The sequence below is a fragment of the Microchirus variegatus genome, assembly GCF_963457635.1.
Source record: "Microchirus variegatus genome assembly, chromosome: 5".
Lineage (NCBI taxonomy): Eukaryota > Metazoa > Chordata > Actinopteri > Pleuronectiformes > Soleidae > Microchirus > Microchirus variegatus.
In genome coordinates, this window is record NC_139806.1 from 10,969,273 (window position 1) to 10,984,184 (window position 14,912).

Here is a 14,912-nt window from a genome sequence, read left to right on the forward strand (position 1 = left end):
GTCACTGAGGTGCCAGCAGCTAACAGCAGTTAGCATTTGGAAAAGCCATCATTTGCCGACTCTAGCCGGCACATTGCCATTGTCATATATAAAATTAATCCACTGGATTCGTGAATCCTCTGAGGCTGGAAGTTTGTGTAGAACTCTGTGCTGCACTTCCGCTCTTCCGAATACTATTGCCCTCGTCTGCACTCTCGCGTTTTTTAGGGACAAAGCGGAGCTCCGATGTCAATACATTGTGACTTAACAATGAGTACGGAAGTGAACTTTGCGTGTTTTATCTCCTGCACTTAGACTGAGGCGGACCACAAAAACATGACTGAGTCATCCTTTTTCGCTCTTTGCCTACTCATAGGACCTCCAGAAGTATTAAATTGATTAAAAAGTTGATTGTGTAGAATATGACCCCTTTAAATCTGGGGTTATATTGATGTATTTCACTCACTGCGAGCAAATTCCTTTCAAAAACAAAAAAATGCATTGGTTTATTCTGCTCGAGCTTTCCAACATCCCAGCTCTATTGGATCCTACTGAATATGTGAACCCCGAAATGGCCCATGATAGTCAGTGGTCCACCACTGATGTGCACATGGAAATATTTCAAACTAGTGGATGTTTTTGCTACAACATAATGGCTTCCAGAGGATGACAAAAAGACATGAAAAACAAATAATAATGTGCAGCTTCATTTTGCAAATAAGCAGATGTTCGCACATTAACAGGCTAAAAATCAGACGGTGATGGATGATGATGATGCAGGATTACTTTAAGTTTGATGTTTAAATTGGATTGTGATGTGTGTCACTATAGACTTAATTGGCTTGGAGTGTTTTTGTTGCACTGCATTTTCATGGGAGTACATTGTAAAGTTCACGTATCCAATATATATTCAGTATAGCCTGCAAAACAAAAGCGTGAAGAGCTTTTCTCTCAAAACACAAAACAGACTCTTACTTACTGACGTGAGTGAGCAATGACACTGAAAACGAGCACCGCAGACAGTCCTGCCCCTGGCTGGTTCATTTGTGTGCAGTGTCACCCACCCACCACAAATGTGTTATTGTTACACAAATTCCCTGTGCATTCCCTCAGAGCTTGTCTTTCATTAAGTCCCCTACCACTCATGTATCAGGTGTCTGGGTGGGTGGGTGTGTGTGTGTGTGTGTGTGTGTGTGTGTGTGTGTGTGTGTGTGTGTGTGTGTGTGTGTGTGTGTGTGTGTGTGCAAGTGCTGAGATGTGTTTCTGCTGATCTCTGATAAACCTTCCTTTTGTACTTCTCAGTGGCTTGAATTTGAAAAAAAACCAAAACTGAAGTCACAAAGTTTTGATGGAAAACATATTTTGTAGACAATAAAAATTAATTGGCTAATTTAATACATCACTTTAATGGGACAGCGTCCACTTGAATGAGCACAGTGACAGCAGACGTTTCTGCTCGACAGCTACAGACACAGCATTTATATATGGGGGGCAGATAAAATACATTGATTTATTTAAGGAGCAGAAGTGGGAGCAGGAATCCTTAATTTATGAGTAATGTTTTCTGGAGTCTATTTTTGGAAGCAGAGCTCGCGTTTCAATCTTACTGACAGCACAACGAGCGAAGCCGGAGCGGCCGACGTTCAAATATGCTAAGTGAATGATCCCTCCGTCCAACACAGTCAATAGCAAGGTTTGGCACGTGGATGTGGGGCCTCTGCTGAGTCGACTGCAGGCAGATTTTGGCCTGTTGAGCCAAATCCAAGCAGAAGTCAAATGGATGTGGCCAAGGAGGTTGAGTTACCTTCGTCCAAACGCCTCTGACGGGAACCCAATATGAGCCACTTCACTATCAGAGGTCATCAAAAGCGACCCAGTGAGGATTTTAACAGATGTGAACGAGTCCAAGACAGAGACAGCATGGGCTTTGACTCATTCCTGTGGTCAGCTCTTGATGTTGAGTTGCACTGACCACAGTTAATGAGACGGATCCAAGAGCATTACCTAAGCTCAAACTGCTGCTGTGGCAGAATAATAATGCTCTTTTATCATTTGTAGAGGAAAACATGCTCGTCTCAAGGGGAGCACAAAACATCGAGTCTTGTGTTTTCATGTCGCACAGTGAGCCAACGGTGATTTTTCATGAACTTCACTGAAATATTTTTTTTTTAAACCGCTCCCGGGGAGTTTGTATACTACTTTTAATATACTGTATACAGTTTTGTCACAGATTATAAACCATCTGAGAGCCAAGGCAAAAAAGCCCTTTAAGGAAAATGGGCCATGTGTCAGAGCTCATAGACACTTTGGCTCTGTCAGTTTGGTTATTATTATTACCCAGAGAGCACTTTTGCTTTGTACTTTTTCTAATCACAGGTCTTTGCCTTCAATAGCAACTCAGCAACTGGCCCGTCTGGACGTGTCCAAGCCCAAAGTATGAATCTCGCAGGCCCTGAACTGACAGCAGTGACAGTGTTTACGTAGAGGCTCCTCGGGCCAGAGCTGTGAATCTCATCTGTAGTTATGACCACCGGGTTTATGTCCGCCGTTCACACCCTGCTGCTCTTTATCAAGTCAATCGCAGCAGACATTTTTATGTTGTCTTACTGGAAGAGCATCTCCTCTCTCCTCTCCTCATCCATATTCACCACCAAACAGGTCTAACTTTGCGGCTGCTGGTTTTCCCCCCCCCATCCCAGAGAGAGGAGGACGCTGCCAATCAATGAAACGACCGAGTGCAACCACTGAATTCTGCCTCCTTGGCACGCCATGCTACATTAAACAATTATAATTTATATTCAAGCCTTTAAAAGACGAATCCCACGCCACATTTTACGCCCCACGCTTCCTTAACAAAATTAAAGCAACGTTTTAGTGCTTCACTAATTGGCCTCCAAGAAGTTTTTTGGATAGTGTCCTCTGATGAGGTCCATCTGCTCAGAGGGAGGACAAGACGGATTATGGGTCATTTGACCATGGATTTGACATTAAAGGTGCATTATGTAATAAATCTAAAGCAACTGGCCATAAAATCCTCCTAATATGTCACAGAGACTCAGGAATAATGTTCATATAACAAACTGAACTCACCAACAACAACAGTACAGCCAAAATATTTGCATTAAAAAAAAATATTTTGCAGACTGCAAATCATGTTTTGGCATGTGGCGCCACCTACCGCCATTTACCAATCATTGCAGTCAGTAGAGTCTCAGCTACCGAGCAACCACGGGTTGCTAGTTACGTTGGAAAGCGAAACCTAAAAGACCTCTTTTTTTATTATTTGAATGTTGTAACTGTTTTTTGGTCACATTCTTACATATGGCACCTTTAACTTAAAAAAAAACCCCAAGCTAAATATGATAAATGATCAAATATATACAGTACATGCTTTACAACCATTGCACAATTGATGCAGTTTCCGTAAAAACTTTGATCTAACTTCTGATCAAAGTTCTCACCAGTAAATGTCGTGTTTGTAATGTGCTATTGTGATTAGATACATTTTTAAGACTTTTACACAGAAGATGACATTAAGAAAACATACAAATATCACGAACTGTGAGAGTAACTTCATCAGAAAAGAAAATTATAAAAAGAAATCTACCTGTGACAGTGACCGTTCAATCAGTGGTCCAGGATGTGGAGGTAAGACGTCTCAGTTGTGGTCGTGCCTGTGTATGTTCATGCTCTCCATTATTCTTCTCCTCACACACTCTTTGCTCTCATTAAGCTCCAGCTTCAGCTCCAGCTCCAGCTCCCGCTCCGGCTCCGGCTATGGCACATGCATGCATCCACTAACAGAGAACAGTGGAGGGTGGTCCATGCACAGAAGGAGGGAGGCTGATGGTGTAATTTTCTCTGTCGTTTCGAGCGGAGGGGAAGGCTTGGCCCTGCCTCCAACCACTGATGTCACGTAAAGTTTCACTGCAGTTAGGAAAAAGAAAAGAAGAAGAAAAGTAATGAATCAGATCTAAAGATCCGCTCTCATGTGATCTTCTTTTGTCTCTCGCTTGTAGAATTTGATGATCTACTCTTTGTGTCTGTCGCACAGAGATTACTCCTCCCCTCAAACCCCCCCCCCCTTTTTTTTTCTGTCAGCTCCAGTTTTAATGATTGACTGATTCTGGCAATATAGTAGCTTTATGTAAACAGTAAGACGTTTACTTTGGATTTGTGTTTATATATCGTGGGTATATTATACATTGGGTTGAGGAGGAAGTGCAGGGGACGTGGGGGAGACATTATTCAGCGTGTGGGAGGGCTGTTGGTCTTATTATGAACCACTGGTGCAGAATAATAGAGAGTGAAAATCTATTAAAGAATGTGTGATCTGTGAGGACAAATGACTGTGTCTTCCTATAAGTGGCATACAATTAAAAATGCATCACTAATATATGAATGTAAATGTCTTAACTGGAGAAAACAAAGTTAAAAATATAGAGTAATCCACTTTTTTTTCACAGCAGACATTCTGACGTGGTCATGCAGGAAAAGCACATCACATTAACCCTTTAAGGTACTAATCAACCGTTTGGTCGACCACACTTTATGTCACTATATCTCATTGAAAAATGCATCAAGCTGAATGAGCCATCTCTACCGTTTGGTGTAGTTGTGCAATGATAAAAAAAAAAAAATCCACTAGATGGCGCTGTGTCTGTGGCACAACGAAAATGCACGTCCTTTGATGACACATATCGGCGGAACTTTAGAAGTTAGTTAGTTAGTTAGTTACTATTTTGTTGACATATTATCATTTCAGAGGAGTTGTTTTGAAATTATGAATTGAATTATGTGACTTAAAGGTGCCATATGTAAGAATGTGGCCAAAAACGGTTACTACATTCAAATTCAATATACCGAGGTCTTTTAGGTTTCGTTTTTGACGTAACTGGCAACCCGTGGTTGCTCGGCAGCTGAGACTCTACCGACTGCAATGATCGGTAGACGGCGGTAGGTGGCGCCACATGCCAAAACATGATTTCAAAACATAAACATGATTTGCAGTCTGTAAAATATTGTTTTTAATACAAATATTTTGTCTGTCCTGTTGTTGTTGGTGAGTTCAGTTTGTTATATGAACATTATTCCTGAGTTTCTGTGACATATTAGGAGGATTTTATGGCCAGTTGCTTTAGATTTATTACATAATGCACCTTTAATTCAACAAAAATACGTCTTATAAGGGTCAAATATTTTTTTCAAAACATCCTCTACCAAACAGTTGATTTGTCATTTTATGGTAAAGTTAGAGAAGCGAGCTACAGTTGGTAAAATTAGGGGGGGGGGGTAGTGTTGTTAAAATGATTACTTTAATTTATTGATCCAGAAATTGCACTTAATATTGTTCCTTTACATTTTGCTTGGTGCGTACCTTAAAGGGTTAATGATGACTCTGTTCAATATAAGTAAGTCAGCACAGTATGGCTCATGCATCCTGAAACTGACTAAGATAAATGGAACTCAGCCATCACTTCTTTGATTATTAACACCTGTGCTTTTTCCACTGGGATCTGTCAACATGAACGAGGCCTTTATAGACCACATCGTTGGTTTATTTGTGTCCTTGTCCCCACAGTGTCACTCCAGATCAGCCCAGTCCAGGTTCAGTGTTGGCAGCATCAAAGAGGGTGGACAGTTTTTTTTATTCTAGCCCCTGAAAGTCTCTCTGAGTGAGCCCACAACTCCTTCACCACAGCACCACAGAGTGATAGGAAGTGGAAAATCCAAAAATCCAGCTCTCTGTGTGAGCTCCTCCTTGTGGCCAAACACGCGCACTGTCCTCTCCAACCTTGTCCAGGTACATTTTGTGGATAGATAGATAGATAGATAGATAGATAGATAGATAGATAGATAGATAGATAGATAGATAGATAGATAGATAGATAGATAGATAGATAGATAGATAGATAGATAGATAGATAGAGAACCTCTTATACCATACAAAAAAAAAAAAATTCAAACAACACACGTGTTCTAATTTTTGGAGCGCCTGTGACGTCACGTGCACTGACCAACAGGAAGCGCTCACTCTGTGACAGTTGACGCTGGACGATCCAGAGCGGCTTCTGTGATCAAAACAAGAAGAATAATTCACGACTTTTTTGGTTAATTTAAAGGGAGAAAAAACATTTATTCATTCTGGTTATGGCGTCTTTTGTTTTGACGTGTGCGTAACGACGCGCCTCAGCTATAGAGGTTTATTATTTGTGTGTTTCTTTGTTTTTTTTGCTCCCTATCGACTGTTTACCTTGTTTTAAACCATGGTAAGTTTGTCTCTTCCTCTTTCAAGCATAAATATGTCGCTATGTGATGTTTTTTTTACTCTCGTGCCCTTTGGAGTATACCAAAGAACCAACTGCTTGGTCTGACTGCGTATCAGAGAGCGGCTGTTGTGATTAGTGCTTTAAAGGGGCTTTACGCGTGTGCTTCATCTGTCCAGGATAAAATTAGACTCAAACCACCTTAGATCCTGTGTCACTGTGGATCAGTTAGGGCTCAAGAAAAAGCCTGTGTATTTTAAATGTGTTTTCATTTCACTAAAGGCTCATTGAGCCCAAATTATTATTTTAATATTGTTTAATGATTTTTCCGGGTGGGAATCAGTATCCGTCCGATACTGGTCAAAATCACTTCATCGGATAATTGGGGACAGATAAAACTTGTAAAATGTGCCTTTGAAATGACTCAGCACAAATGTGTTGTGAACAACCTCATAGTTAAATGCATCATAAATTACTTAAATGACTGTATCGGACTAATATCTGTATCGGAAGAGTTTTTGATATCACTATTGGACACAAAAAAAGGTGGTATTGTCCCATCCCTAGTTTGCACTTGTCAATATCATTTTCTAATTTGATGTCTTATCTTTTTATAAATGCGCTTAATATCAGCCCATAGCGTCAATTCTCAAATAAAAGTGTGTTATAATGGCCCAAAATCACAATTAATGTGTCATTTCCAAGAGTTAATATGGTGTTTTTTATAGGCTTGATGAGCTGCTTTACTCACGCATGAATACAACACATCCATATCATATCCATTCACCCAGTGCTAGCACAGCCCACTGTGTCTTGCCCAGCATGTAGACATGATGCCCTTTGTTTACATGACCCACAGGAAATGTCTGTGTAATCCACTGCACACACACACACACACATACATACGTGAAATGATCTTTGTTCTTCTTTGTACTTGATGACGACGCCACAGGATGCCGAGGGCCCTCAGGCCTTGTGGGATCTCTGTCTGGCTCAGGTGTGCCACAGCCTGGACGTACTGTGCAGCAGGCGAGCAGACGGATCCATGAGCCTCATTCGGGCGCCACCCTTACCGCAGGAGGTAGCTGAACAGCTGCTCCGTAAAATGGCGACTACAGGTAAGTCAGAAACTTAACCTTCTGTCTTACCACATTCTGTATGAAAAGTCCCTGACTCACTCTGTCATCGTATGATTTATGAGTTCACAGTGCACTACACTGTATGACAGGTTGAAATGATGGAAAACCTCTTCTCCACAAACATATATGTGGTGCAGCTTTTTCCTAAAACATTGCTCTGTTTGCGTCTCTGCACAAGGAATCCTGAATGACACAACTGTTGGGATTTTCCGAAACTGCAAAGAGCTCCGTCTGTGTCGGGCCTCCATCCGCTACTGTCCGCTGTCTGCACAAGCTTTCCACTTGGCCCTGTGTCCTCACCGCCTGCAGGAACTAGACGCCTCCTGGGTCCCTGGGGGCCTCACTGGGGCTGACGTCGTCTCAGGCCTGGCCTCAAACGTGGAGTGCAGGTCCAGCCTGCAGAGGTTGTCCCTCAGTGGTCTACATCTGGACTGGGAGATGCTGGAGGAAAACCATGGAGTCCGCGTTGGCTTCAGCTCTCTGCGGAGTCTGAAGACGTTAAACTTGGCCAACACAGACTTGACTGATGCTGCCCTTGAAGATATCTGCACTCTCCCTCAGTTGGAGGCTCTGGATATCTCCTGCACTGCTGTTTCACAGCTTTCAGCTCTGCTCCAGTGCAAGAACACCTTGAGGTCTTTAAATGCACACGGGCTGCAGCAGCTGGATATGTCGCCTTCCAGGCTGCTCTTTGTCCTCAGCCAGCTTCATGCTCTGAGGCATCTGGACTTTTCACATGACCGTTTTGCTGTGAATGACAGTGACAGTGAGAGAGACGGGGACGAGATGGTGCAGCAGCTTCTGGAGGGGAGCCCTCAGGTTCTTCCTCAGCTCATTTCTCTCGATATCTCTGGGAGAAAAGGAGTCACTGAAGCAGCGTTGCAAGTATTTGTGGAGGCCAGGAGTGAGCTGGTCTTTCTGGGTCTACTCACCACCAGGGTTTGCTCCAGTGAGGCGCTCTCATCACGGAAAAATCTAACCGTAAGTCTAGAGTGAACATTTAGTTGATGCCATACTATGGTTTGTGAGATGCCAGGACATCATTTTCCCATTTGTATTTGGTTTGAGGCTCATTTTCCTGTATTTACTGTATTTATATAACATATATTGTATTTTACATGTCATGAACTCATGTGCTCAGGTAACTGGAGAGGCTAATGAGAAGCAGGTGTGTGAGGCCCTGAGAAGGTACAGAGACAGGGAGTGTTTCACGCGAGAGGCCCTCATCCATCTCCACAATCTGACCACAGACATCGAAAAACCACGGCCGGATATGCTAAAGGTCTGGTTTGTTCATCATATGGTACAGTATACGGAAAATACATTTGCAGCTACTTTGAAAATCAGTTAACATGTCATTTTTCAAGGAATGATGCCAAGAATTAACTGCTACATACAGTAATGGCAAATTAAATACGTTTAGCTTTGCATGGTTGCACATTTACAGCTGTTATTACTCTGTTGGTTTGGAACAGGACAGGAACCATCATTAGACGATGACCACAATAACATCAGAACAGACAAACAACAACAGACTGTAGACCACATGTGTTGCTTTTATGTGATTTATCAAGAAACCATAACTTGCTTATACTTACATGACCATTGAATGGAGCTTTTCTTGCGTGTTGAACAATGTAGAAAAAAAAAACAGACTGAGATTTATTATACGAGCACAGGCAAACACATAAATGGACATTAATGTGTAGTTTTCTCGTAGGAATAGACAAGGAACTCTTAATTATAAGAGCAATACGTAGTTTATAGTTCTATGACGTGACGGGTGACACCTGGACCTCCTGTTTCCTGTAGCTGGTGCTGAGCGGGATGCAGAGCCACCCCTCCTCCCTGCACGTCCACCTGGTGGCCACCGCGTGTGCCTTCAACCTGACCACTCACGACATGGCCGAGGCCATGCCCGTCGGCCTGATCGCCGCCACTGTCGGACAACTTCTGCATGCTATGAAGACCTTTCCCAGCCACCGGCAGGTCTGAAAAAACACTGAAAAACCGTCAAACCGTTAAAAAGTCAGCATTAAAGGTTTAAGAGCAGCTACAATTTTAGAATAGACCAGTAAGAGGAGTCTGAGGATCACAGGGAGCAGGAGGGGGTATACAGTATTAAAAGTCCTATCAAATAACCAGGGGCGAGGTTGTCGGGGCTTTAAAAGTAGTAGTAATAGTTTAAAATCCACTATTAAAAGCAGCATTGTAACCAGTGTATAGTAGCCATGATGGGAGTGATGTTATAAGATTTTGTCACACATTGTGTTTTCAAGTTCCTGCTTTAAACGTTACATTCCACCACTTTCAGCACTTGCTCCATCAAACCTTAAAGGTGCCATATGTAAGAATGTGGCCAAAAACGGTTACTACATTCAAATTCAAAATACCGAGGTCTTAGCAGCTGAGACTCTACTGACTGCAAGGATTGGTAGATGGCGGTAGGTGGCGCCACATGCCAAAACATAAACATGATTTGCAGTCTGCAAAATATATTTTTTAATGCAAATATTTTGTCTGTACTGTTGTTGTTGGTGAGTTCAGTTTGTTATATGAACATTATTCCTGAGTCTCTGTGACATATTAGGAGGATTTTATGGCCAGTTGCTTCAGATTTATTACATAATGCACCTTTAACTTTGCCCACATCAACTCAGTGTTTACCCAATATCCATATAAATGTTTCATCTCTCCAGGTGCAGAAAAACTGTCTGCTGGCTCTCTGCAGCGACTACATCCTTCAGGATGTCCCCTTTGACAAGTTAGTTTAACTTTACTCTTGTTTTTTTTAGTTTTTTTTTTACGACGTATGAGCCCACAGTCTTGCAGTAGCCAAGATCATCACTGCAGTAGTTATAGCGGCAGGGCACTGTCGAGATTTTCCAGGAGATTGTGATCCAGCCAGAACATACTTTCTCCTCTGGCCTCACCGCTAAAAGAAATATACACCCTTCAAGATGTAAAAGTGCAAACCAGGACTCTGATTTTTCTTTTTTTTTTTTTTGTAATTACTCTGTCATCTATGTTCAGGTATTTAGCAGCCACCCTGGTGATTAACTGGCTGAGCAACCATGAGGACTTGACTCTTCAGAGGATGGCGGTTGCTGTCATCTCCATTCTGGTGGCCAAGGTCAAGGCTCTCACTCATTTAATAATGTGCGTTAGTTTGCTGCGCCTGTTCGTCCCGACCTGTTCAGAGCTTCTGTGAATATATACTGTGAATTTAGGCTGCTTGAATAAAACTAATTCCCCCATACCGTGGGTTAAAAGTTCTGTTCGTTTGAGACGCTGACATTTGAGAAGCACTTTTTGTTTTTGTTTTATTCGCAGTTGTCGACAGAGCAGATCGCACAGCTCAGCAAGGACATCTTAATTATGAAGGTACATTTACATATCCAGGGTATTTGGTTTCAAACATACACAACGTTCCCGGATTAGCACTAGATATGCAGGAGTGTATTTCGAGTTCCCTCACTCTCTTCCTCACCAGCTATATTTTCCATGACTATACTCATCTACTGACTGTCACCACATTGCTCCATGAACTTCAGTTTATTGTATATCTGGTGTCACAGGAACAAAAAAAAATCTTCTTACCAGAGGATGCTCCTTATGTTTCTCTGAATCTCTTTTGTCTCACAGCAGCTGCTGTCTATCGTGCAGCAGAGGGCCATGGTGGGAGCGGTGGACTCCTCTCTGAAGTTTGCCCTCACTGCTCTGTGGAACCTGACCGATGAGATGCCCTCTGCGGCACACAACTTCATTCAGTGCCAGGGCCTGGAGCTGTACGCCGAGGTTCTGGAGGTAAAGGAGCCCTGAAAACACACACTGATGTACAGATTATATTAAAACACAAAAAATGAAGATTTTTGTTGTTGTAATGCTGTGGCCCTTTGTTTTGCAGACGTACTACGCTGAGCCTTCGATTCAGCAGAAACTTCTTGGCCTCCTGGTGCGTTTCATGTGTGTAAATGTAGCGTCAGTAGTTGATGTGTAGGTTTGAATCCATGAGTCGGGGTTATGTATGTGTGTCGCAGTCCTGTTTATATAAGTAGAAGACATGGACGGGTCATGGAACATAGCAAGAAAAAAAGACAAGAAAATATGTCATATACATATTGAAAATGAATGGTAGTGTATCTATGTATGCATTCTGGGGAAATACACCGTGTTCCAAATTATTATGCAAATGAAATGTTTTCAGATTGTCAGTATAATTTTCAAGTCATCAACTGTGAGAGTATAATTCAAATTTTATTGAACAAACCTCCCAACTATAACAGTATCTTTTTCAAAAATAAGAATCTCAAAATGCACTGTTCCAAATTATTATGCACAACAGAGTTTCAAGACATTTTATAGGTTGTAAAGAACTAAAAATGGTCATTAGTTGAATTTGCAGCATTAGGAGGTCATATAAATTAAATCAAACGTTATTTCAATCAAAAACATCTCAACAGGCCGAGTTACAGGTTAACACAGGACCCCTCCATTGATATAACCTTCACAATTCTTGCATCCATTGAATTTGTGAGTTTTTGGAGAGTTTCTGCTTTAATGCCTTTGCAGGATGTCAGAATAGCTTCCCAGAGCTGCTGCTTGGACCAGGACTACCTTCCCACCCTCATAGATCTTTTGCTTGATGATGCTCCATAGGTTCTCAATAGGTTTGAGTTCAGAGGAAGAGGGGGGTCAGACGATGAGTTTCTCTCCTTTTATGCCCATAGCAGCCAATGACCCAGAGGTATTCTTTGCAGCATGAGATGGAGTTCAGTCAAACCACGTTGCAGCAGGCAAGAGGAGAAACCCTGTGGTCTGTATTTATAAACCACGTTTCTTGACTAGATGACCATTCAAAGCTGATTGAACACTTTTTCTATCACATAATATACCGTCTACATGTGTATGGCCATTTGCCAGCAGTGGAAATGGGTCAGAAGACAATTAAGTGTCCTGTCTAGGGACTAATGTAGACGGAGCGGAGCCCGGAATCAAACCCTTGACGACCCGCTCTACCTCTGAGTACTTTAGTCAAAAACCCAGCTATCTTGAAGACTAAACCTCTGTTTAAATCACTTTATTAGTAGACCCTAAAGGTAACTTTTCTCCCTTGAAACGCCTGTAAGAACAACCTGAAATGAAAGACGGCGCCAATACCTCTGCCAACATGTGTCTGTTTGATGCAGAACAACATCGCCGAGGTGGAGGAGCTGCAGGTCGACCTGTTGGACGAGGAGCTGCTGGAACACGTCCTCGCTCTCCTGCTGGATCCCCACGTGGAGGTCGGCGTCCGTTACTTTGCTGGAGGGATTCTGGCTCAGCTCGCCTCCAGACCAGAGGCCTGGACCCTGGACCAGGAGCTCCACGATACCATCGTGAAGCAGCTGGTGTGTGTGTGTGTGTTTTGGATGCTGGATGCAATAAAATGCAGCTTGGTCTCTCTTTTTTAATGTTCTTCTTTCTTCACAGCACACTTCCATTATGACATGGACCCAACTGGAAAGAGAAATGGTGTCCTATAGGTGAGACAGAGAAGATGCTTGGTGTAAGCAGTCATTGTAATGCATGTATTTGTTCTCTCTCATACCTCATTTAAGTAATTTCTCATCATTTAAACATCCTAGATTCTGTCTTTAAGACGTTCACCATTGAGAAAAAGTCTCTTAGTATGTGACAGAGTTATAATTACACGTTGCCTGATAGCACACACCAAATTGAATTTACTCATATGTTAATCTTATTGTGCTGCTTTGGGGTGTACACGTACATTTCAGGTCGTTCCATCCATTCTGCCCTCTGCTCCAGACGCGTCAGGCCCCGGGGGTGCAGCTGTGGGCTGTGTGGGCCGTACATCTGGTCTGCAGTCAAAACAGTAAGACACGCAATGTTAAATTGATTTAATTGAACATCAGAGGGTTGTTAGAGGTGAGGTAACGGTGCTTTCTCTCGTCCTCCTCTTTGACTTCTTACGCCGCCATTTTCTAGAATCACATTACAGCAGCATGTTGGAGGTGGAAGGTGTGACAGAACTCCTGAGGGCTTTGGTCGTACATCCGGACACACACAGCGACGTTAAGGGACTGTCACAGAGCGTCCTGCTGATGGTAGAGCAGCACCAGAGTCACTCTGGGGCCTTCAACGACCACACGGAGCCTTGAAATGCCTGAAAGGAACATATAAAAGTTTGAAATATGGGATTTTGGTAACACTTTAGATTATTGAACACATATTCACCAGTAACTAGGTGCTTACTAACATTATATAAGTAGCATACTAGCCCTTTATTAGTAATCATTCAGCACATATTAACACCTTATTCTACATAACCGTATTCTACCTCTATTACGATATGGATAAAGTAGGTTTTAAGGTGTTAATACGTGCTTAAAGGTGTCATATGTAAGAATGTGGCCAAAAACTACATTTACTACATTCAAATTCAAAATACCAAGGTCTTTTAGGTTTCGTTTTCTGACGTAACTTGCTACCCGTGGTTGCTCGGCAGCTGAGACTCTACTGACTACAATGATTGGTAGATGGCGGTAGGTGGCGCCACATGCCAAAACATTTCTAAACGTAAACATGATTTGCATATATATATATAATATTTTTTTAATGCAAATATTTTGTCTGTACTGTTGTTGTTGGTGAGTTCAGTTTGTTATATGAACATTATTCCTGAGTCTCTGTGACATATTAGGAGGATTTTATGGCCAGTTGCTTTAGATTTATTACATAATGCACCTTTAATATTCACTAATAAAGGGCTAGTATGCTACTTTTATGCATGTTAGTAAGCACCTAGTTAATGATGAATATGTGTTCCCTAATCTTAAGTGTTACTGGGATTTTTACTGTACATAATTTGATATTTGAGTATAAAGTGCAGTCACTTGTTGTGTGGAGTATCGGAATGTTCACATTTTTTTGATAACTGAAACAAAAATGTGTACAGATGTGCTGCTAGATAATATAATACATAAATAAATAAATAAAAGAGTCATTCCCCAAATAAACTGTGTAAACGATTGTGCTGAAAATCCACTGCCTGTCACTAGAGGGTGCTTCAGCGCTGTAGCTTCAGGGTCTTAAGATCTAAAAAGTTATTCATTCATTAGATTCAAGGTCTGACGACGTGATGAGTGACACAAAATTGACTCCGTTCATTCTTTTTTTTCCCCCTTTGTTTCCGTACTAAGCCATCATTATGAAGTCGTCAGTGCTTGAAAGCAAGTTAATCTCTCCCTCTCTTCAATCTACCCCCCCCCCCCCTCCCCAGTGGGATTATGATGAATTAATTATAATTTATGTAACTCAGCTGGAAGACAGAGCTGCTCCCCGTTATCCAGAGTCTATTCTTAGTTGGCCTATTGATATTTTCTCTTTAGAAAGTGGACGAACAGGCTCATGAATATTTGAGTCAACTTTTAAGTGTCAAATCCCCTGAAGGAATTCAAAGATGGCGACTGAACAAGGAAGCGGATCTCCGTGTGGCCCGAGAGTAAACTGACACAGGGTCAGCATT

At 42.0% G+C, this 14,912-nt stretch overlaps 1 protein-coding gene across 2 annotated transcripts; it reads left to right on the forward strand.

The window, feature by feature from the left end:
* The first annotated feature begins 6,034 nt into the window (after positions 1–6,034).
* On the forward strand, positions 6,035–14,360 carry LOC310927115 (protein zyg-11 homolog). Of its 2 annotated transcripts, none has more exons than XM_083889381.1 (14): positions 6,035–6,248; positions 7,198–7,363; positions 7,563–8,365; positions 8,526–8,666; positions 9,197–9,373; positions 10,084–10,148; positions 10,418–10,517; positions 10,718–10,768; positions 11,030–11,191; positions 11,292–11,339; positions 12,574–12,774; positions 12,857–12,909; positions 13,162–13,259; positions 13,373–14,360. In XM_083889381.1, the coding sequence occupies exons 1-14, from the start codon at positions 6,246–6,248 to the stop codon at positions 13,543–13,545; spliced, it is 2,241 nt and encodes a 746-aa protein (XP_083745507.1). In that variant the 5' UTR covers positions 6,035–6,245; the 3' UTR covers positions 13,546–14,360. The 2 variants fall into 2 exon arrangements, with proteins under 2 accessions (XP_083745507.1, XP_083745508.1); XM_083889382.1 differs by having other exon boundaries at positions 11,033–11,191.
* Positions 14,361–14,912: the final 552 nt, after the last annotated feature.

What these genes read in the sequence shown, in the direction of transcription:
- LOC310927115 (XM_083889381.1), top strand. An exon ending in CATCACGGAAAAATCTAACC is followed by an intron (nt 8,366 to 8,525) that starts GTAAGTCTAGAG and finishes TCATGTGCTCAG; the next exon opens with GTAACTGGAGAGGCTAATGA. An exon ending in ATACCATCGTGAAGCAGCTG is followed by an intron (nt 12,775 to 12,856) that starts GTGTGTGTGTGT and finishes CTTTCTTCACAG; the next exon opens with CACACTTCCATTATGACATG.